The sequence below is a fragment of the Eptatretus burgeri genome, chromosome 4 (assembly GCF_056783735.1).
Source record: "Eptatretus burgeri isolate ZD-2024b chromosome 4, Ebu_testis_v1, whole genome shotgun sequence".
In the NCBI taxonomy this organism is placed as follows: domain Eukaryota; kingdom Metazoa; phylum Chordata; class Myxini; order Myxiniformes; family Myxinidae; genus Eptatretus; species Eptatretus burgeri.
In genome coordinates, this window is record NC_140964.1 from 105,548,242 (window position 1) to 105,569,968 (window position 21,727).

The 21,727-nt window shown below is 45.8% G+C and overlaps 1 protein-coding gene across 1 annotated transcript in view; it reads left to right on the top strand.

Moving 5' to 3' along the window:
- The window catches only part of THOC6 (THO complex subunit 6), a 59,628-nt gene that overhangs the window by 27,167 nt on the left and 10,734 nt on the right, over positions 1 to 21,727 (top strand). Inside the window, exons 3-9 of the mRNA XM_085879592.1 lie at positions 2,086 to 2,189; positions 2,349 to 2,386; positions 2,535 to 2,583; positions 5,614 to 5,685; positions 13,485 to 13,587; positions 13,678 to 13,727; positions 21,375 to 21,437. Of these exons, the coding sequence (XP_085735718.1) occupies positions 2,086 to 2,189; positions 2,349 to 2,386; positions 2,535 to 2,583; positions 5,614 to 5,685; positions 13,485 to 13,587; positions 13,678 to 13,727; positions 21,375 to 21,437 (479 nt within the window). The remainder of the gene's footprint in view (positions 1 to 2,085; positions 2,190 to 2,348; positions 2,387 to 2,534; positions 2,584 to 5,613; positions 5,686 to 13,484; positions 13,588 to 13,677; positions 13,728 to 21,374; positions 21,438 to 21,727) is intronic.

Consider the following 21,727-nt stretch of genomic DNA (forward strand, 5'->3'; position numbering starts at 1 on the left):
TAGGTGTGTGTCTATAAGCATTAAGGCCTGAATCTTGGGTTCTCGGTGGAGGTTTGGCATGACCCTAAGGTTCCAGGAAGAGGGTTGGGATGCTGGAAATTTGGGGTGGGGGGAGGGGGATCCACAGCTAGAATGTGGTAAGAATAGTATGGACTGTGTGTTTGAGTAGGTTTGACTTACTCCTGTTTGAGGGATGTTTGCAAGCTCAAGGATGAGAGGGAAGCTGAGGAGTTTGCGAACAGGCTGAGTGGAGATTTGGTGGGGGGGGGGGGTCTGGGTGCTTTGGGAGATCCTGAAGAGTTATGGAGTACCTTCAGGACCACCATCCTTGATGTTGCCGGTGGATGTCTTGGAACTCACCTTAGGGTGGAGAAGAATTTTGTGTCTCAAGGGACACTGGATACCATTGACCAGAGTCGTAGGACCAGGCTGAGTGGCAGAACTGAGCTGTTCAGGGAGCTGAGGCGTAAAATTGTACATGCACGAAGGGTGGACAAGGAGGCCTATGTGCGAGGAATCTGTGAGGGGGTAGAGCATCACCTGTGGTGAAGTGATTTTTGTCTTGTTTAAAGGGGAATTCACGTATTGCGTTACTCCAAGACTGTCCCTCGGTGTATTGCAGTTAGAGCAGAGGGTGGTGGGCTATTGACAGAGCTGTCTGAAGTGACGGCCTGCTGGGCCAGAAACTTTGAGCGGCTGATCCACCAGCTGTTGAGTTGGATGCCAGGGGTGTTACTATCCCTATTGCTGAACCTCCAATCAACTGCGGTCCACCTTCGTTTGTGGAAACACAGACTGCTGTGAACCGGTTGAAATTGGGTAAAGCTCCTGGGATTTGTGGCACCCATGCTGAACTTCTGAAGGCTGGTGGAAATGCTGTTCTCGTGTCGTTGCATGCAGTTCTGTGCTCTGCCTGGAACACAGGTATCATTCCAACTGACTGGAAGAGGGGCCTTGTTGTCCTTCTCTGGACATATTGGATGCTGTGATCTTGTTTGTACCTGTTTGTGGTGAGGATGTTGAGGTCACGGAGAGATTCACTTTCCTTGGCAGTGATGTTCATGTCTCTGCTGGCTGTGAGCCAGAGGTCAACAGACATCTGGGTTGGGCCTGGGGAGTCATGGATTCACTGGATCATGGGGTGTGGCACTGCCAGTTCCTGTGCGGGAGGACGAAAGTCCGAGTCTTCAGGGATTTGGTGTTTCCAGTCTTGCTCTATGGATGTGAGACTTGGACTCTAACCAGGGATGTGAGACGGAGACTTAATTCCTGTGGAACCAGGTCTCTTTGGAGAATCCTTGGCTATTGCTGGTCAGACTTTGTGTCCAACGAGTGGTTGCTGAGAGAGACTCAAATGAGATTTGTTACCTGCATAGTCCGTGAGGGTCAGCTGTGGCTGTATGGACATGTAGCTCATTTTCCTGATGCTGATCCTGCTCACCAGATTCTCTCAGCGAGGGAGCCTCGTGAGTGGAGGAGGCCAATGGGCCGACCACGTGCCTCGTGGTTGCAGCTGGTTGATCAGCATCTCAAGGAGATAGGGATGGGCCAAGCATCTGCCTTGGGGATGGCCAGACGGAGGCCCCTGGAGTACCGGCGGAAAGGGGACGCAGCGACGCGCTGCTCCAGCATATGCTCCCATACCTAACCTGACCTATTTGTCTGTCTTCATGTGCCTGAATTGCCTGGGTTTTGTTTTCTTGTCCATGCCCGTTTCAGTAACATTTTATAACAGGATAAACCATTTATTTGCTTTGGAACGTCTTCCCATGTATTTCCTTCCCGCACGAACAACCGCCAGTTTAGGTTTATTTTTGACTGATCCTTGGGGAGAGCGATCCTCGGGATTATAGGTAATTAATAGAATGCAGGAAATTTGGCAGACCGTTTCAGCATTCACGTTAGCCGACCCATTGACTTGACAATATGTTACAAATTTTGTTGGCACAGAACATTCCTTGTTGAATGAAGGAAAACAACAAAAAAAAAACAAACAAGCTTTTGCCTCCCCTTGTACGCACCCTTTAAGTTTGTTTATTTATACATTTATTCATGTTTAGTTGATGTTTTACACTTGCTGCACAGCACATGAGGGACCTGTGTACAGCATGGTGTCGACTGACCATCTGCTCATCAGTGGAGGCACCGGTATTGTCAAGGCATGGAACTGGAGTGACCTCATCAGAAAGGTGAATACAGTGCCTTCTACCTTATATGGATCTTTGGTGTGGGTGGTCAGGATATGTGACCTTTTTATGAAGGAGCATGAAAGGTTGTTTGTTTGTTTGTTTGTTTTTTCTCGGTGGAGGTGTGTGTAACCAAAACTAACTGTGAATAAAATTTTTCAGACCTCTAAAGAAGTATGGTCGAAGAAACCTCCATTCAGGTAATTAATGTACATGAATCGTTGGCATTCCTTTTCTCTTTGTCTTTACAGCTGAGCTGTTTTTTTTTTTTTTTTAATTGAATGACACCATTCCATCTCCTGATAACACTAACTTTATCTGAACCACACCCCATTCCCACATGTCTAGGTCGACCGTCGATGTCCCAGAGATAAACTGCATGCTTCTGAATGAGAAGGTGTGTTATGTATGATCGACATTTAAAATTTTTTTATTTCCAACTACATTTATTGAAAGCCCATCAAATAAAAGTTTGAATGAAGCAAACAAGGTTATGAACTCATGATGCCAAATGAAGCATGATTTTATTTTTCCTCTTACACATTCTGACATATCTGATACAGATTTATGATGTTGACATATCGGCAGTATTTTTGTTCCGGTATATCCCAAAATTGTTCGTTTGGACAACTACCTTTGTCCTACTTTTCAGGTCTTCTAAAATCTGTATTCATTTCTTTCCAAGGTGTTGTTTCATGCAACTTGCAGATGACCATCATTTATTAATTTATTTATTTTTTCAGTGTTGGAAGCTTATCATGGATGAGCTTCCACATTAAATATTGTTGGGGGGATGGCTGTAGTGGCTAGCGGGAGTAAGATAGAGAAGATATTTCATGAATAAATCTACAGTTTTGTTTGCGGCCTGCGGCTGCTGATTGCGTCATTTTCTAGAAGCGTGGCTGTGCCCCTGATGACTGTTTTGTTTTGCCTCTGTTACCAGTTAGATGGTACTCGTATTGCCGATCTCGGAAGGATGACAGGCAGAATAAACCCACCTGGTGTTATTTCAACGGCATGACAGGGGCTCAAACTCAAGACCCTTTAAGATCTTAAGCCAGCCACCTTAACTGTTAAGCCAACACCAGGCTTAATAAATGTATAGCATAAATGTTTCTGTGTGAAGATTAGTCACATGTTTAATGGTGTTCTCGAATATATCCAGAGTTCTTCTGTCATTATGGTTCCCGGAGGGAGACATTTTAAGTGTTTAGTCTTGATGTCCGTGATGTCCTGGTTTTTTTGAAAAAAAAAAATTGTTTTTATTGAAGCAGAATTTGAAGTGCTGCTACCAATTGGCTAAGGCCAAATATAAATATAATACCAGTTGATCGTCCCCGCTCGCTTCCCTTTTGAAGTCGCCTCGTTTTTAAAATTATTTGTTATTTTGTAAAAAAACAAACAAAATGGCATCATTGTCGGAAGGAAGCTGTGCAGTGAAGGCTGAACAGGTGCGGTGACCTTACTGTCCTGATGCAAACTAAACAACACAAGAAAAACTAAACTACAACAAAATAGAAACAAACGAAACACAATGGGTTGGAGAAGTTCTTGCGCTCTCTCTCTCTCTCTCTTTCTCTCTCTCTCTCTCTCTCTCTCTCTCTCTCTCTCTCTCTCTCTCTCTCTCTCTCTCTCGCTGTCTCCCTGTCTCCCTGTCTCCCTGTCTCCCTGTCTCCCTGTCTCCCTGTCTCCCTGTCTCCCTGTCTCCCTGTCTCCCTGTCTCCCTGTCTCCCTGTCTCCCTGTGTCTCCCTGTGTCTCCCTGTGTCTCCCTGTGTCTCCCTGTGTCTCCCTGTGTCTCCCTGTGTCTCCCTGTGTCTCCCTGTGTCTCCCTGTGTCTCCCTGTGTCTCCCTGTGTCTCCCTGTGTCTCCCTGTGTCTCCCTGTGTCTCCCTGTGTCTCCCTGTGTCTCCCTGTGTCTCCCTGTGTCTCCCTGTGTCTCCCTGTGTCTCCCTGTGTCTCCCTGTGTCTCCCTGTGTCTCCCTGTGTCTCCCTGTGTCTCCCTGTGTCTCCCTGTGTCTCCCTGTGTCTCCCTGTGTCTCCCTGTGTCTCCCTGTGTCTCCCTGTGTCTCCCTGTGTCTCCCTGTGTCTCCCTGTGTCTCCCTGTGTCTCCCTGTGTCTCCCTGTGTCTCCCTGTGTCTCCCTGTGTCTCCCTGTGTCTCCCTGTGTCTCCCTGTGTCTCTCTGTCTCTATGTCTCTCTGTCTCTATGTCTCTCTGTCTCTATGTCTCTCTGTCTCTATGTCTCTCTGTCTCTATGTCTCTCTGTCTCTATGTCTCTCTGTCTCTATGTCTCTCTGTCTCTATGTCTCTCTGTCTCTATGTCTCTCTGTCTCTATGTCTCTCTGTCTCTATGTCTCTCTGTCTCTATGTCTCTCTGTCTCTATGTCTCTCTGTCTCTATGTCTCTCTGTCTCTATGTCTCTCTGTCTCTATGTCTCTCTGTCTCTATGTCTCTCTGTCTCTATGTCTCTCTGTCTCTATGTCTCTCTGTCTCTATGTCTCTCTGTCTCTATGTCTCTCTGTCTCTATGTCTCTCTGTCTCTATGTCTCTCTGTCTCTATGTCTCTCTGTCTCTATGTCTCTCTGTCTCTATGTCTCTCTGTCTCTATGTCTCTCTGTCTCTATGTCTCTCTGTCTCTATGTCTCTGTCTCTCTGTCTCTCACTCTGATGTACGATACTCTTCACCGAGTGTCGGTGCTGCTGAAGCAGCTTCCGGAGCAAAGGTTATACTGGGTGGTTTGCCATTGCCTTCCCAGCAGTAGTTGGGACAGAAATTTGCAATTTGGCCAGTGTGCCAGGCGATAGCTCTCCTACTCTTCGCGAAGCACACAGTGGTGTCTTTCACGTCCAGCGACCAATGCCGGCAGATGGGTTGCCCAGCTTAACATCCGTCTGAGGGATGGCACACACTGATACACACCGGGATGGCAGTTTATAGCTCGGTCGGAATTCAAACTCAGACTAGATCGTCTGGAGGTTGGTGTGCATACCTTTAGGCCATCCTGCCAGCCCAGTCCCAAGCACCACCCATTGCTAGATATATGACTGCGTGTCCATCCGATCCACCGTTGCACTGTTGTCAGCGAGTGAGATTTGGACTCTGGGCCAAATCCCATCACTGTTACAATATGTTATATGCAGACCAAGGATTTCAAGAGTTGGTAATAAATTACTATAACTATGTTCTGTAAAACAACATGATGGATTTGAACCTGTTGTTTCAGTATTGTCAGCCAATTGCTGAATCGGGATTGCCAAGCAAGTTGACCCAATGCACTCTTTGTACTGTCATTCATTTATAATAATCAGCAGACACATCCTGCTATCAGTATCCTCAGGCTCTGACCAATTGTTCATTGTTGATCTTCTCTTGATTTCCCATACCATGATATTACTGCTTTGTCATGCCACCCCTCCCCTTCTTTGCAGGCAGGTTTCTTGATGCTTGGCTGCGGGGACAGCCGTGTGTACATGCTTGACCTCGAGAGTGGAACCTGCAAGGTGGGATTGGTTGGCAAATCACAGTTATAAACATTAAAATATCTCGAACTTGTCTCTTGCATGGAACTCCTATTTGTATCGGCAAAAGTTACCTTGTCTTATCTCCCTTGCAATTTGCAACATTTTTGCCTCCACATGTTTTCCACATTTTGATATTGAGGTAAGTTTTGGTCCAAGGAGAGAACAAATTATGTTTCTGAGTGTTGTTAGTGGCAGCTTTCTTTTGTACTTAACGACATAATTACCGTATCTGCTTTTCCGGTCTGTCGTCCAGTTAGTATGTGCCCCTCTAGATTGGTATGCAAAACATCTGGAGAAAATTGGGTTTTAGAGCAGTTTGTTGAAGGGCTTTATCAAGGAACAAAGCCGATCCGAACTTGGTCGGGTTTCTTTGCTCACCCGGCACGTCACGAGTTGTTCTCCGAAAACCCAAACGTGTTGGCCGAATGCCTTGTTTGTTCATTCAAAATTGCTCTTTAAAATGTTGACTTGAGGTAACACACAAACAAAGTGCTTTGATGCATAGGTGTTGCTTGTCCAAGTAAAACGCACAATAATAGTCACAGCCATTATAAGAAATGGTCGACAGCAAATTGTATTCATAAATATTGTTCCGAATTTGGGAATTCGATTGCACACAACATACAGGTTCCTTTAGTCAGCTATGTCGATAAGTGCTTGGTCCCGTGATAGCTCACCTTTCATTGTTTAAATGTTCAGAAATCGATTGGATGCGCTGTGGATCGATTTTAATAGTTGGGGAACGAACAATGGAGACATCCCTCCCCCCTCTTCTGGGAAGAGGAAGAACCCTGCCGTCCCGTGACTCATGATGTCAACAACTCCCTCCCACCCGTGGTTGAGCGGGGGGGGGGGGTGCTGGGGGGATGGATCACTAGGGCAAGAGTCATGCCGGGCATGGAGGAGGGGGGGGCGGAGAAGGATAAGAGGAGATCTTTTTCTTTTGTTCAAGGGCAGAGTTTGAGAGGGCAGAGTTGGAGAGGGGAGTTGAGGGGAGTTGTTCAGCAGACCGTTGGGTCCTGATTGGCTTGTGTTAGGGTTGAGGCCTTCGGAAGCTTTTTGCTTCGGCTAGCTCAGTGAGCTTCGGCTGAGGCCTGACTCGGGAGGAGGCTTTTTGGAGGCTCTTTGCTTTGACGGTTCCGTGAGCTTCGGCTTCTGCTTGGCACGGGAGAGCTTTTTGCTTCAAGCTGCCCTGTTTGGAAGGAAGTTAAGCCGGTCGCTCGGCTCGAGCTGCGAGTGGTGGCTTCTTCTTCTTGGTTCGTGGAGCTCTTTGTTCTCCATTTTGGTTCCCGGCTTGGTGCGACTCATCGACCTCTTCGTGGAGGTGGTTCCTCGGGGAAGCTACGCATCGACGGGAAGGTTCGGCGCCTCGTCTCACCAGTACGTGTTGAGAAGCGCGGGAGGTGGTTCCTCGGGGAAGCGACGCATCGACGGGAAGGATCGGCGCCTCCTCTCACCAGCACATGTTGAGAAGCGCGGGAGGATTCGCGGGAGCTCGGGAAGGATTGCGGCTCGGCGATTGGATCCAGCTCGCTCTTGCTGGAGCCTGGGTCCGAACAACTTGTAGACCACACGTGGTGGAGAGGTTCGAGATAGGCTCTGGGTTTCAGCTCACCTGTCCTCTGAGCTGGAGCTCGTTATTAAAGGCCTCTGCCACCATTTCTTGTGTGTGTGTGTGTGCGTGTGCGTGTGCGCGTGCGTGCGTGCGCGCGCAAGTGTGTCCGTGGGCCCGTCTAATATGTAGGAACTGCTGTTAAGTGCAAGTGACTGTACATAATAAGTAGACGGTTGTAGTTCTTTTGTTGCTTGTATAATTGCATACGTGTTTTGCCTTGTTTAATTGCATACATGCTTTATTATAATAAATGTCCTTGTGTGAATGTAAACCTGTTCGTTGCGTCCATTCCCTCATTGAACTTCCCCATCTTGCACTCGGAATATAGTTGGTTTTTAAATAGCCAATAAATAGAATCTGCTCCAGCGAGGTCTGGCGATAAACCCGCTCTTTTATCCCAGAATGGAACGGACCGCTTAAGCGGTTCGTGTCCAAGCTGGCCTTCGCCGAGGTACGGTCCCTCGGTAGGTTACCTGCGCGGGTACTTCGGTATATCGATATTCGGCGATTGACCCGATTTCGCGCGGGTGGAATACGGACTGGGCCGTGGTGGGATTAAAAACCCACCCGTGACTGGTTTCTGGCGTGGTTCCAGAAAGTCACGGCTGGATTGTCCGTTTGGTGGGCGAAGCGACCGCTATTGGTTAGACGCGGTCGTTCGCACGCCGACGGGCGGGATTCTACAACAATATTGTGCCGGAAAGTGCACATGGTGCCCAAGGCGAGTTCTATATGATGGTGAGGGTACTGTTGGCGTAGACTTTGGGGGGAGGGTCGGCTCTGGTACTGCATAAAGAAAAGCTGGCCAAGCGTTGTAACAGTATGACGTTTGATCCTGGAGCTTTCGCTTTGAAGACATTGCTTGGCCCAACAGCGCATGTCAGCATTTTGTGGCCAGAGGGGGTCGTGCGCTTTATAAGCACGATTTCCAAAATGGTGTATGTGTTGTTCGTCAGAGGTTGCAGCAAAATGTCTCTCACCTCCATTGCATATTCTGGTTATAAGCATCCAACAATGTAATTGAACCACGTCGAATTGCGCTTCAACCTGTGTAAACCACAACTGCGGGTCGTTAGGCCAAAATGGTGGCAGTTTTAATGAAAACGCTGTCACGGATGAAGCTGGTTGAGCGACCGTCCCCCACGCAGCGGGAGATGGGGTTTTGCAAGTGTGTGTGTGTGTGTGTGTGTGTGTGTGTGTGTGTGTGTGTGTGTGTGTGTGTGTGTGTGTGTGTGTGTGTGTGTGTGTCCGTCCATGTTTGAGTCTGTGTGTGTATCTGTACCCGTGTCTGTTCAGGCCATAAATTTTCTTTCCCATTTGAGTTTTTGTAATTAAATTTTCAACAAACCTTTATTTTGAGAATATGGAGAAAATAATGAAAAATTGGGTAAAATGTTAAAAGTCAGTCATAGTGACTATAAATAGACCTCATGAGCTCCAACACAGTGCGTCAAGTACGAGATGTCCCATTTTTGTTTTTTTTTTCATTGCTTCCATATTTCTTTCTTTCTTTATCACAAGCAAATACCACCCGTCACTTCGCTGATGGGAATACTCTTCCCATCAGATTAGCTGAAGCCAACCACGAGTCGCGTGTCTTGAGTGGTGGCCCACCCTCCCATGGATCGGTCTACTTCATGCAGTGACCAGTCCATGGTACGGCTGGACTCGGGATGAGTCCCTCCTATAATCATGTGGTCCTGTTGCGAATCTGGAAGCCATGAACACACAACATTCAGGTCCTAGAGCTCAGTTATTTCAATAAGTGAATGTGGATAGATAGCTCCCTTTTCCCTTGTCTAATGGGTAATTAAATGTTCCTGCGCTGTGGAGTTATTTTAATAGTCAGGTTTTTCTTCTTTATTTTACACCACCAACGATGACAACAACACCAACCATGACAACAACACCAACGAAAACCCTCTGCTCCCGGCATTCTCTGTGCGCTCGCTGCATTCGCAGAATGCATTTGCAATCTGAATTCCATCCCCTAATATGGACATGAATCTGCTCGCTTGGGCACTCCAAGAGGTGGGATGCAACAGCTCCCACCTACCGATGAGCGAACTGAATTCCATTCCCTAATATGGACATGAATCTGCTCGCTTGGGCACTCTGAGAAATGGGAGGCGACAGCCCCCACCGACGGCGAACGAGTCACGCCGGAAGCGAGCCGCACATCAGAGGGATAAAAAGGGAACGGAGAGACAGAAGTGAGTTGTTCTTTGCTCTTCTTGGTTGGTGGTTCTGGCTCTTCTGGGTTCTTGTTCTTGGTTCTTGGTTTGTGGTTGTTCAGAGAGCATGGAAGGTGGTTGGTGGTTCTTTGGTTGAATCGACTTAGCGGATTGTGAAGGATTGGCGCCTCGTCTTCACCAGCGTGTATTCTGGAGCGCGAGAGGATCCGCCGGAGCTCGGGAAGCTGATCGCGGCTCGCCGGTGTCTGGATTCAGCTCACCCTCGCTGGTGCCCGGTTTGAACAACGCAAAGACCACACGAGGGGGACAGGTCCGAGGTAGAATCTGTTCTTCAGCTTGTCCTTTCTATCCGGGCTGGAGGCCTCAATAAAGACCATTTTGGTCCGATTCTTTTGGGTGTGTGCATGTGTGTGTGTGTTTGTGGCGCCAGTATAGTAAGTAATGAATTGTTAAGTACCTTGATGTACATACGTGCTTATTAATATTTGGATAACTCTGCTCTTCTGTGTTCCCCTCCCTGCCTATTGTTAAATAAACATCCCCATTTGTGAAATGTATCTGCTCGTTCGTGTCCTTTCCTCCATTGGCTAAGCGTGCTGCTTGTTGGAAAATTAGCCAGGCTGTTGCCGCTGTAATGGGATATTTGGACCGACGGATCTCGGCGATCAACCGCTGGGGTCTCACACGGTTCGAGTACGCTAAGCGGCTCATTCTGTACGGCTGCCGTCGAGGGTGTGGAGACTCGGTAAATCGCCACGTGGAAATCTAGGTATTTTGAAAATTTGCAAATAACCCTGTACCACGTGGCAGAAATATTGACGCTTCACGGTCCGATAAGGGACCAGTACTTTTTCAGAGTTTTCCGAAAAGGTACGATCTAAATTCCGGGCGATCGGTCGAGCTGACTCGACTGCTCCATCTAGTGGTCGTGCTCACAGCCGATACCCGGCCCCGCAACAGTACTACCACTGTGTCTCAGAAGGGGTGCCCCTTTGACACGGATCCTACTCCCCTCCCCCATAATGTTTCCGTGGTGCCCGTGACTTGACCATGTTGTGGAATGTCGGCCGAGGTCCTCACTTTCCTTTTTCCTTGCGCCGTCACTTTTTCACTTTTGTTTGCTTTTAAATCTGTTTTCTCTGCAACCGCTTGAACATTTCACATGAAACTTTCAATATAAGTGACGATTCATGGAGAAGTTTTTAACAAAGTTACATGATTATTGGATGGAAAATGCCACCGGTATTCCAAATGGTCTGTTTTCTGTAGGCACAGGTTGCAGGGTGTTTCACGTGTCAGAAATAATCGGCCTCGGCAGAACTAAATAGAAGATTTTGTGGAAATGTGTGGATGTAAACCTTGTTGTTCTCTTGGTTTCAATTGCATCTGCGTCACGTTTCAGCCGATCATGCGGGCTGGTGGAATACAACTTGCACGATCAATGAAATCTCTTGAATGGTAGACGTGAAACAGTTGCAACCTGATGAAAAAAAAGAAAAAGACTTGCTTACCAGTAAGAACCTTGAGATATAATGGCTCTATTGAGATGGATTTAGTTTAGAGATGGATATTCAAAAAGCAGGGCTGCCTCGTTACAAATTGGAATGCACCAACTACCGTACCCTCAGAAAATTATCTTAAATGATGCATCGTGGAATGGCCAAACCATCATGCAGGAAACCCTTGTGTTGATGTCAAGATTAAATGGATTATTGCATACTGTATATCACCAAGGAGATTGAGACTGTATATAATCAAGAGGATTGAGAAGAAGATTGACATCAACAGCGAATGAATATGTGAAATGCTCGAGCTGATGGCACAACTGGGATAAAATTTCTCATTGTCTGTGACTCTCTGCATGGTATGGCCAGAGGGAAATCTCAGTTGGAATATCTATTCAGCACCTCTATTCATCTCGCCAATCAAACAAGGGTCAACAATAATTGACAACACTATAAAAGGCAATGTATCAGGTGAAGCATAAGGCTAGCCAAGCTTGTTAGTTGTAACAGATGTGGGTGGATACTCCACCGGTCAAAAGTTTTTTAGAACACCCCCATTTTTCCAGTTTTTACTGAAATTTGAGCAGTTCACGTCCAGTGAATAACCTGAAATGGTACAAAGCCAAGCGGTAAACTGCCGGAGGTTAAAAAAAAAAACAGTTTGTTGCCAAAAACTGAAAAATAATGTAAATTTCAGAGTTGTTAAAAAAGGCCCTTTTCAGGTAACAAGTTATGGGTGAGCAACTGCAGCTGTTCTGCAGCAATGGAAGTAAATTAAGCCTTGAAAGTTGATGCAAACAATTCCTACAGGTGTCCCAACTTTTGTTGATTAGTTGCAAACCCTCTGTCTGTATAAAAGCAGTATTGGAACAGACTGTGTTGCTCCACCCTCTGAAGCATTATTTAGACAATATTGCACTGCAGGAAGTAGTATATTGCTATCATAAAGGTAAGAAAATACAATCAACAAAGGAAGACAGACAGAACTTTATAACCATTAAAAGTGTAGGTCTTTCCTTGGGAGAAATTGCAAAGAAGCCAAGGTGTCAGTGAGTACAGTTTCCTGCACCATCAAAAGGCACTTGGAAACTGGAGGAAACTCTGACAGGAAAAGGTCTGGCAGACCCAAAGCCACAACACAATCAGAAGACAAGTTTCTGAGAGTCAACAGCTTGCATGATAGGTGGCTCACAGGACAGCAGCTTCAAGCACAGCTTAACACTGGTCGGAGTATGGAAGTCTCAGTTTCAACTGTGAAGAGAAGACTTCGAGCTGCAGGTTTGACAGGTCAAGTGGCAGTAAGAAAGCCATTGTTAAGATGGCAAAATAAGAAAAAGTAGCTTGCTTGGGCCATGAAGCACCGCCAGTGGACTACTGAAAACTGGAAGAAAGTCTTATGGACCGATGAATCAAAATTTGAAATCTTCGGTTCATCACGCAAGGTTTTTGTACGCCGTGGAGTTGGCAAAAGGATGGTTCCTCAGTGTGTGACACCAACTGTCAAACATGGAGGAGGAAGCATGATGATCTGGGGCTCTTTTGCTGGATCCAGTCGGCGACTTGTCCAGAATGACTGGCACCCTGAACCAAAAGTATTTTTGCAGTGCCATGCAATACCCTCTGGTCTATGCCTAGTTGGTCAGGGGTTCATCCTACAGCAAGATAATGACCCAAAAACATACCTCTAGGCAATGTTAGAACTATCTTAGAAGAAAAGAACAAGACGGTAGACTTCAAATCATGGAATGACCAGCACAGTTTCCAGACTTAAACCCCATCGAGCTGGTTTGGGATGAACTGGACAGAAGGGTGAAAGCAAAGCAACCTACATGTGCAACACATTTGTGGGAACTTCTGCAACAGTGTTGGGAAGAACTTTCCGAACAATATTTGATTTCCACTGGAGAAAGAATGCCACAAGTATGTTCGGCTGTTTTATCTGCAAAAGGTGGCTACTTTGACGAGTCAAAAATTTAGATGAAATTTTGTTCAACAAAACGATTGCATGATTTATTTTTTTATTTGCAATTGTTTATTTGTTCTATGCTTTAATTTCAGAGTACATTGAAACATTAAACTGTTTAAATTTCAGTAAAAACTGGAAAAATGGGGGTGTTCTTAAGCTTTTGACCGGTAGTGTACTGGTGAATGACACCACTGGGACTACTCGCTCGACATGGCCAAAAGGGAATCCCGAATGGAAACTCTTTCAGCACCGATGTTCGTACGAGTTGAACGAATGATAAACCAACCGAACATAACAGAATATGATTATACTCATGAATCAAATGAGATGCTGAATGCCTGAATGCTATTCAACTAAATGCTGTTAAGTTTATATCATTGCTTTTAGCTGTTATTGTTATTATTATTTTTATTATTATTATTATCATTACTTTCTTTGGTGTTTGGTTTAATGTGATTCTATTATGGTATTGAAGTTGAAAGTGTGTTTCCTGCCAGTTGTTCCTGTCAGGACACACGGATTACGTGCATTGCCTGGCGCAGAGAGATCAAATTGGCGAAGTACTCTCAGGCAGCGAAGATGGCACTGTGCGGCACTGGGGTGAGGAGCTCAGTCTCTTGCTTCTTCCTCTTCAGCAAATTGAATAATTACATATTTCAATAAGATAACTTGGCCTGTAATTGTGTGCAGATTGTCGAACTGGAGGCATGGTGCAATGTATCAATGTGTCTGCACAGAAGGTGAGATGTGCTGTGTAAAAGGCTCATTGGTTTGAACAAGAAGTAGTAAGGTGCTTTATGCATGACACGTACCTTGCTTTAAAAAGTTATTACTTTCTCGCAACTACAGTTTGGCCATAATGTATTTCAAGGACATGTATCAGTTTGCTGCTTTCAAATGGTCAGCATTTGAATGTAAAGGAAGGAAATTGAACATTGAGGTGAGGGAGGTTGTGATAGTTATAACAGGCCACATGTTTTTTTTTATTACATATATAAGTAACGCAAACTTTTTGGCACCCTCTTTCCTTCCTCCCACACCCCTCCCCCAAACCCCACAGTCTGACACCCCCACAACCCTTTCGAAGTGAGCATTAGAACTTTGTCTCCATCCTTTACCATGACATGGCCAGACTATCCAATTACATTTTTGAAGCATAGGCCAAACAAAGTACTTGATTTGTTTCCAATTACAGAGCAGTGCATGGCTTGGGAATTTTATTTTAAAAAGGGAACAAATAAAACCGTGTGTGTGCATTAGTGTGCGTTCCTAATATGTTTCGAACCCCTTGGGGCAATCTTCCCCAAATTATTTGCAGTTGGACCCCGCCATTCATGGGGGATACGTTCCTGAAAAATGCCGCAAATGTCGGGGTTCATGAATGTCAGGAAATTGTTTAAAAATAAATAAATAAATAAATATATATATATATATATATATATATATATATATATATATATATATATATATATATATATATATATATATATATATATATATATATATATATGCATGGTCGAGGCTTGTGGAAGAGCGATAACACAGAACAAATCAGGACACAGCATAAAGGGAACAGCAGGAGAAAAAGCAATAGCAGGGCGGAGGGAGAATGTAGTCTGAGATAGACAAACGAGGGATGCAGGTAACGATGAGGGGTAAGAGAGAACGCAAAGGGTGGATAATGTAGATACATTAACAAAATTATGTTTGACCAGTTTGTGGTTTTTGTCAAGTTCTCGGAGATAAGAGGCTGCTGCCCGTCTCAGAAGGGTGAGATGTCATAGCGGAGAATGGAGTCGTCAGCAAAGAGATAAAGAGGATTTTCCAGAGAGTCAGTGAAATCATTGATGATGATTAAGAATAATATAGGGCCTATAACACTGCCTTGGGGTACTCTAGCCTTGACAGGGAGAGGAGAGGAAAGGATTCCATTGAGAGCCACACATTGGCTACGAGAGTGGAGGAAGTCAGTAATCCAAGAGTGGAGTTGTCCTTGGATTCCATAGGCAGACAGTTTGGAGAGCAAAGCAGGATGCCAGACTACATTAAAAGTTTGAGATATGTCCGGAGAGATGGCCCTGATCTCACGTCTGATATTGAGGGCCTCCACCATTGTTGTGAAAGCAGAAGCAGCATGCCCATGGTCGAGTGACCATGTCTGAATCTGAATTGTTGATCTGAGATGAGGCTGTTGGAGAACAGGAATGATTTTATGTCGACTGTGATGATTGATTCCATGACCTTGCTGATGATTGGAAGTACAGAAAGCTAATTGGGCTGTAATTAGGGGGATCTGTTTTTGCACCTTTTTATGTAATGCTGGCTGATGTCCAATTTCCCAGGTGATTATAGTAGACCAGTCTTGCAGTGTAAAAAAATAAAAAAAAAACCCGCAAATACTTGAATCACGAATGTTGAATCAAGTCATACTTTATGACCCATGAATATGCGGGGTCAGCGAAAAGCGAATGTGAAAATCACGGGGTCTGACGATACTGCATTATTGTTGGACGTGGAAGGTCAACGTCAATAACTTTCCACCCTCAATCAAATTGATATACAAACATGAAATAGTGGTGCTTTGAGCGATCAAGCATCATATGGCGAGTGCCGATGCAAATTCTGTACGTAAATATTGTTGCGGGCCGGGGTCCGGTGGCGAGAACGACCACTAAGTGGGGGAAGTACGACGTCTCCCACCAGACTCCCGGAATCGTAGGCCATCGCTCACGGATAATTCTGTGACGCGGCAGGTCACTTTACCGACCGTGGATGCCAAGACCTCAACCGCGTAGCGTCGGGTCTTCTCTAGAACCAAATTACCTAATTAACCACGCGGTTTCGACTACCGGGGAACCACGCCCTCGGTATGCCTTGCCCGAACCGGATCACTCGACCAACTACGGTAGGGTACCAACTACCAACTCCGGATCGGATGCAGCCAAGCGGAACTGCCAAGGACGTACCGGCTGGAATGAACAGTTTATCGGGGACTAGCAGTAAAGCCCGGCATTGCTCGGGATTTCTTGCAAATTTCCTGAATAGCTGCTGAAAGCCACAATAAGCGTAGCTCCACCACTAAACAGTTAAACGCTTACTACCTCATAATTGACGGCCCTAAACCGCGTAAAGGCTCTTCGATCTGGACCTGTATGGTACCGTAGAAAACGTAGGGTGAAATGATGTATTGACAGGCAGATAAAAGGGGGGAAGTGACACGCAAAAGATGAGTTAGGTTTTCAGAAGGCGGAATTGTTCTCTTGGCGAACCTGCAACTGAGAGGGCATTTTGATTGTGGACGGCTCTTTGATGGGCACCTGAAATAGCGAAATATTTGAAGGTGAAATAAATTCTACCGTTCTATGATTCTTCTATGGTTAAATGCATACCTGTATGGGTCCACCGAGGGCCGTACATGGAAGGAGTGTTTAGGCGAGTACTTCCGGGCAAAACGGGAGTTTGATAGAAGTCGCAGTGAGTCCTTTCACACAAGACGAAGTAGCGCTGCACCTTGGAAAGCCGTGAGGGAGTCATTAAAAGGCAGCGACTGAAACAAAAACTCAAAAGGCCATTTTTGCCTACGTTAGATGGTAATTGAGGGCTCAAGACATCTCCCTTGCAATGCGAAATAGTGATGTGGTGAAAGTGCACGCAGGAAAAGCTACTTTAGGAAGGTGCTGGAGGCTTGTGTCTGACAGGTTGTTTCTGAAGGATAACCATTTTGCACCAGGCAAACCACAGAGACGACGGAGTTATGGTTTGTTACTGTTACGCCCGCCCTTCTTTCCCAATCAGCCAACGGAATTAGGCAGAAGGAACAACTTCTTGTGCCGAAAAGACGGCGTTGCCGCTACCACAAACAGCCTCAGAAGACGTGAGAGCAGGAGCAGCGAGTGGGTATAGGGGGCGCATGTTAACTAATTATTGCACAGGTGCAGCTCTGTCTCGTTATGAACACAGAAAGTCCCCTTACTGGATGGGCAATGTAGGCCACTACTGGGACTGTTTTTTTTTTACCAATCGCAGTCATTGTCCCAACTGAGAGCTCTGCCAAACCGGGTTGCAGTAAGGCAGAACGCCCAAAATGACGGTAGCAGCAGACCGCGTGGGTATTCGTTCTGAGTAGTTATCGTAAGAGATTTGTGCAACAACCCCACAATTAAACTGCTCATGCACTCCTCTCTCACGCCTCCCGGAGGTCTGAATTGTGTGGACGCGTTCGACCGATGCAACAACGAAGAGGACCCCGTGCATATGCACATGGTGTTGTTGGTCAAGGACAAACGACTTTAGCTATAAGGACCACCATATAAGGACCGCACTCTAACTCCCAAAGTTATCAACTTTCATGTATGTCACCACGCATGGAATAGTTAACTTCGGCCTCGTACTGAAAAGCTTTTCGAAACCAAAACTGTTTGTTTGGGCACGAGACGCCACGGATGTTGTCCCGCCGTTGACTATTACCGCCTAACCTTGCGCGTCGCTCTTGTGGAACTCAGTAGACCTAGAAAGAGCTGTTCCAGAAGCGTTCCTGGAACGACGAACCTCCTGCTGTTCATCGACCTCCGAAGCCCTGGAAGCAGCTGTTGCAGCAGCGTTCCTGGAACGCCGAACCGATCGCTGCTCAATACCCTCCAGAGCCCTGGAAGCAGCTGTTGCAGCAGCGTTCCTGGAAAGCCGAACCGCCCGCTGTTCATCGCCCTCCGAAGCCCTGATTTCCGCTGCGCGCAGGGCATTCTGTGAAAGTCGGGCGGTAGTTTCCTCTAGCGACTCGTTTGCCCTAGAAACCCTTCGAGTCGTGGCTAACGCTGTCCGATGCCCAAGACAAACCCTCTTTTTAGGCGGCATTATCGAAAAGGTAAACCGAGATTGAAAAGAACTAAGGTTTTTAGAAAAAAAAAATTGTAGGGTAGAGTACGACTTAGACGGGTAAATTTGTAAGTTGGGGTTTGTATCGAAAAAACAAAATGTAAAAAAGGGAGAGTGGTTAAACGCAAAAGTAATAACTCTTGGATAGGAAGTGTAATGTTAGTGTAACCGAACGGTGTTTGAAAATCAACCGAGCTCAGGATTGTTCCTCCGAACGTTTCAGAAACGACGTCAGAACGGGAAACAGCAGAAGCACAATCACAGGAAAAAAGGATAATCGGTAGTCCACAGCACTAAAAATGCGACCGAACAATAGCGGAACAGGAGAAAATGTGACACGTTTTTCCTCGGCATAGCCCGACCAATGACAAATGAGTTGCATCCCAAACCACATGTGAGTGGTCAGTGCAAAAGTAAAGCTAAGGGCAATGACCTTGAGCAACCAATAGGACACGCGCAATGAGGTCATGCACAAAAAGCTTGCACGCGTGCACGGCGTGAACTGCATGCACTGGATCGATTTCATCATCTTAACGTTGATTAGCATTAATTAACTGCATGCACGGAATTGATTTCGTCATATTGACGTTAATTAACACCTTAAATTTCTTGCATGCACCACAAGCACAATACACAAATGCAGTGTATGCAGCAGAAAAGGTAGGGAGGGCGAACAATTAAAAAGAAATTGCGTTTAAGCTTATTTGGGGAGTCGAGTGGGAAGTGCAAAAATGAAATTAATTATCGATTTGTTCTGCAATCAGGGATTTTTCGGCAGTGGCATAGCGGAGGTAAACGGCGCCTGGACAAAGTGGAAATTTGCGTCCCCCGTAGGCCTTAAACTTGAGTGGATTTGAATGGAAAATCCCATAAGAGATATCGATTTATCGATTTTTTTTTTCGAATATCGGAAGTGTTATGGAAAAAATTTATAGCCAATGACCTAAGTTGGACCAAAAGCCACAATCGTACCGAATTTGAATGGAATCGGTTGGAGTTTGTGGAAATGCATAACGACCACACACACACACACACACACACACACACACACACACACACACACACACACACACACACACACACACACACACACACACACACACACACACACACACACACACACACACACACACACACACACACACACACACACACACACACACACACACACACACACACACACCCTCAGTTTTATAGATATAGATAAAGACCCGGCTAAACTTAGATCCGAACCATGCTGAACCAATGAAGGAAAAGACAAAAACGAACTGGGAACATTTCTACAATAATTTATTTACACTAAGCGAGGAAATTCATGCGGTACAGGAACAGGTTTATTGGTGTGTTATGCAGGGGACAGAAGAGAGATTTAGTGCGACAATTTTACAGCAACTTACAAAAGAGAACACAGAGCAGACTTGTCGCGCGAATAATACAGGCAAGAATTACGATGATCAAACTTATAATTATTCTACTTGAAGGACAGGTGCCACACACTCAGACAAAATAAACCCAGTTGAATGGCAAAGGACTTTTGCAGCCAGGGAGGGAGGGAGCTGAGGTTGCAGTTCTATTGGTACCTGAACGTTCCGAGAGAAGGGACGCTCTGTGGTGCGGCACCCAACAAAGGTCGTGCAGTTCGGCCCACAGCCGCACGTGTGGAGACAGTGTCTGCGAAGGAGCCCGGGTGGAGAGCGTGGAGTCCAAGGTCGAACGGGGCAGCAGACAGGACTCAATGAGAGACCCACTCAAGGTCGGGTGTACTCGGACCAGCACAACAGATGGGCCGCCGAGGCGAGACGTGGGCAGGTCCTCCGTAATCACGACCTTCCTTCTTCAACCAACAACCAAGGGACCAACTCAACCAATGACCTTCCTTCTTTCTTTGCAACCAGCCAACGAACCCACCGACTCTCTCAGCACTCTACTCTGAGGATGGTGTCGTAATTTATAGATCCCCAAGGTCGTGGAGGGCCTTGGCGAAGCTGACGTCACAGTCTGCCCTGATTAGGCAGGGCCTTCATGGGGTCTGCCCTTTCTGGGTGGGATTTTGGCCAGGCCGGGAAAGCCCGCCCTCTCCACGCATGTTTGAGGAAGGTGGACGGTGGTACAACCAAGATTGAATTGGAACGCTTGGGGAAGCCGAAAAGGAACTGCGGACATGAAGATTCTGCCTCGGAACGAGCCTCCGGAGACAGCAGATGGACAATGGTGCGCTGTGGCCAGCGAACCGAGGGCTGCAAGCGCTATGGTACCGTGGATCGTAATGGAGGGGATATAATGATTTATTAATCTAACTTTAAAAAACATCGCAACGCACCCCCTTTTGCTTGCCCACTACACAAAAGGAGGGGTTCTTTCTGCACATATACTTAATGGCATAACTAACTTCGGGACAACTATGTTTGTATGCATACGGTTCCTAGAACCGCAACAATATGTACCATATAGTGCTACCCATCAGACTCAGTGGTGTAATGGTTAGCACGTCCGTTCTGAGTCTAAGAGGTCGGCAGTTCAAATCCTGGCCGAGTCATACCAAAGACTTTAAAAACGGTACGTCCTGCTTCCTTGCTTGATGCTCACCATTTAAAAGGATAGATCACAGACAGACAAACAAGGCTGGGATGGCAATGGCAATCCACCCAGGGATACCCCTTGCTAAGAAACAACTCATGAACTCATGCAAATTCATCTGTCCAAATTTTCACTTATCCAAAGAGTTTGATGTGGAACAATTGAAATGACCCGTATTACTGTATCTTTAATTTGAGAATCATTGTCGATCTCTCATGAAAGGCTTTTTCCTTGACAAATAAAGCAATTGAGTGGTGAATGATCTGGTTACTGGGCATGCCATGGAAATTGAGATATTGGTAGTTATGACACTTGTAAAAGTGATCTTGCAACCACTATATGGAGGCCTAAGCTATGTGTGCTGTGGCACCATCTTGTTGGAAGCAAGCTTTTTTAACATGACGCACACGGTGCCAAAAACAATGTGTTCAGCATATGGCATACCTTTTGGAAGTTACCGTAACAGCTCCCTTCGTTCGTGTTCATCAAAAACTTAATGGGGCAGGAAATGCAATGGAACTAACTACACTTGGCACGTGACACGAAAAATAATGTCAGTGAGGTTTTTTTGTTGCTGTCACGCCTCAGTGATGAAGCAGCAGCATTTGGGGGAGATCCATGAGATTGGAGTGTCAGCCTCTGATATTAGTGGACCTCTCAACTCTCAAGGACAGTGCACTCGGTAACATTTGACAATTGTAAAAATGACACATGCAAGAGGTCGACATAAAATAATCTGAGTGATAAAAGTTGGCTTTACAGGACCAAGCCAGGTTCACATCCAAAAGGCCATGGGCTGGAAACCGGAACCTCAAAGTGAACGGAAGGTCATGAACCAGATCAGAAGAGTTTACCACTTTGGCTTTTTATGTTTTCTCTGCTATTTTCTCCATTTTTTTTTTATACATACGAGTTTTCATGTTTATTTTTTTTCATAGGACTGTGCTCGACCAGAGATCGGCTCATGGATTGGATGTCTTGCCACTGACTCTGACTGGATGGTAAGGCAGCACTTGATCTACAATAGTGGTGGTAACAATTTTACTTTTGTTTCTTGATCAATAATAACAACAAAATAAACATTAGTACATAATATATAAGAGAGCAGAGGGAGCAATATTGGAGAATAGGTGGTAATAGACCGGGAGCCCGGGGCCCTGAGCTCCTAACGTCTCCGAACTCAGAAATTTTGGAAGTAATAACAGTTTTAATGTTCCCTGATCTCTCCTAATATAACAATTCCTGTTCGGAGAAGTTAGGAAACATTAGAACTATTTATATCTTCGTATAT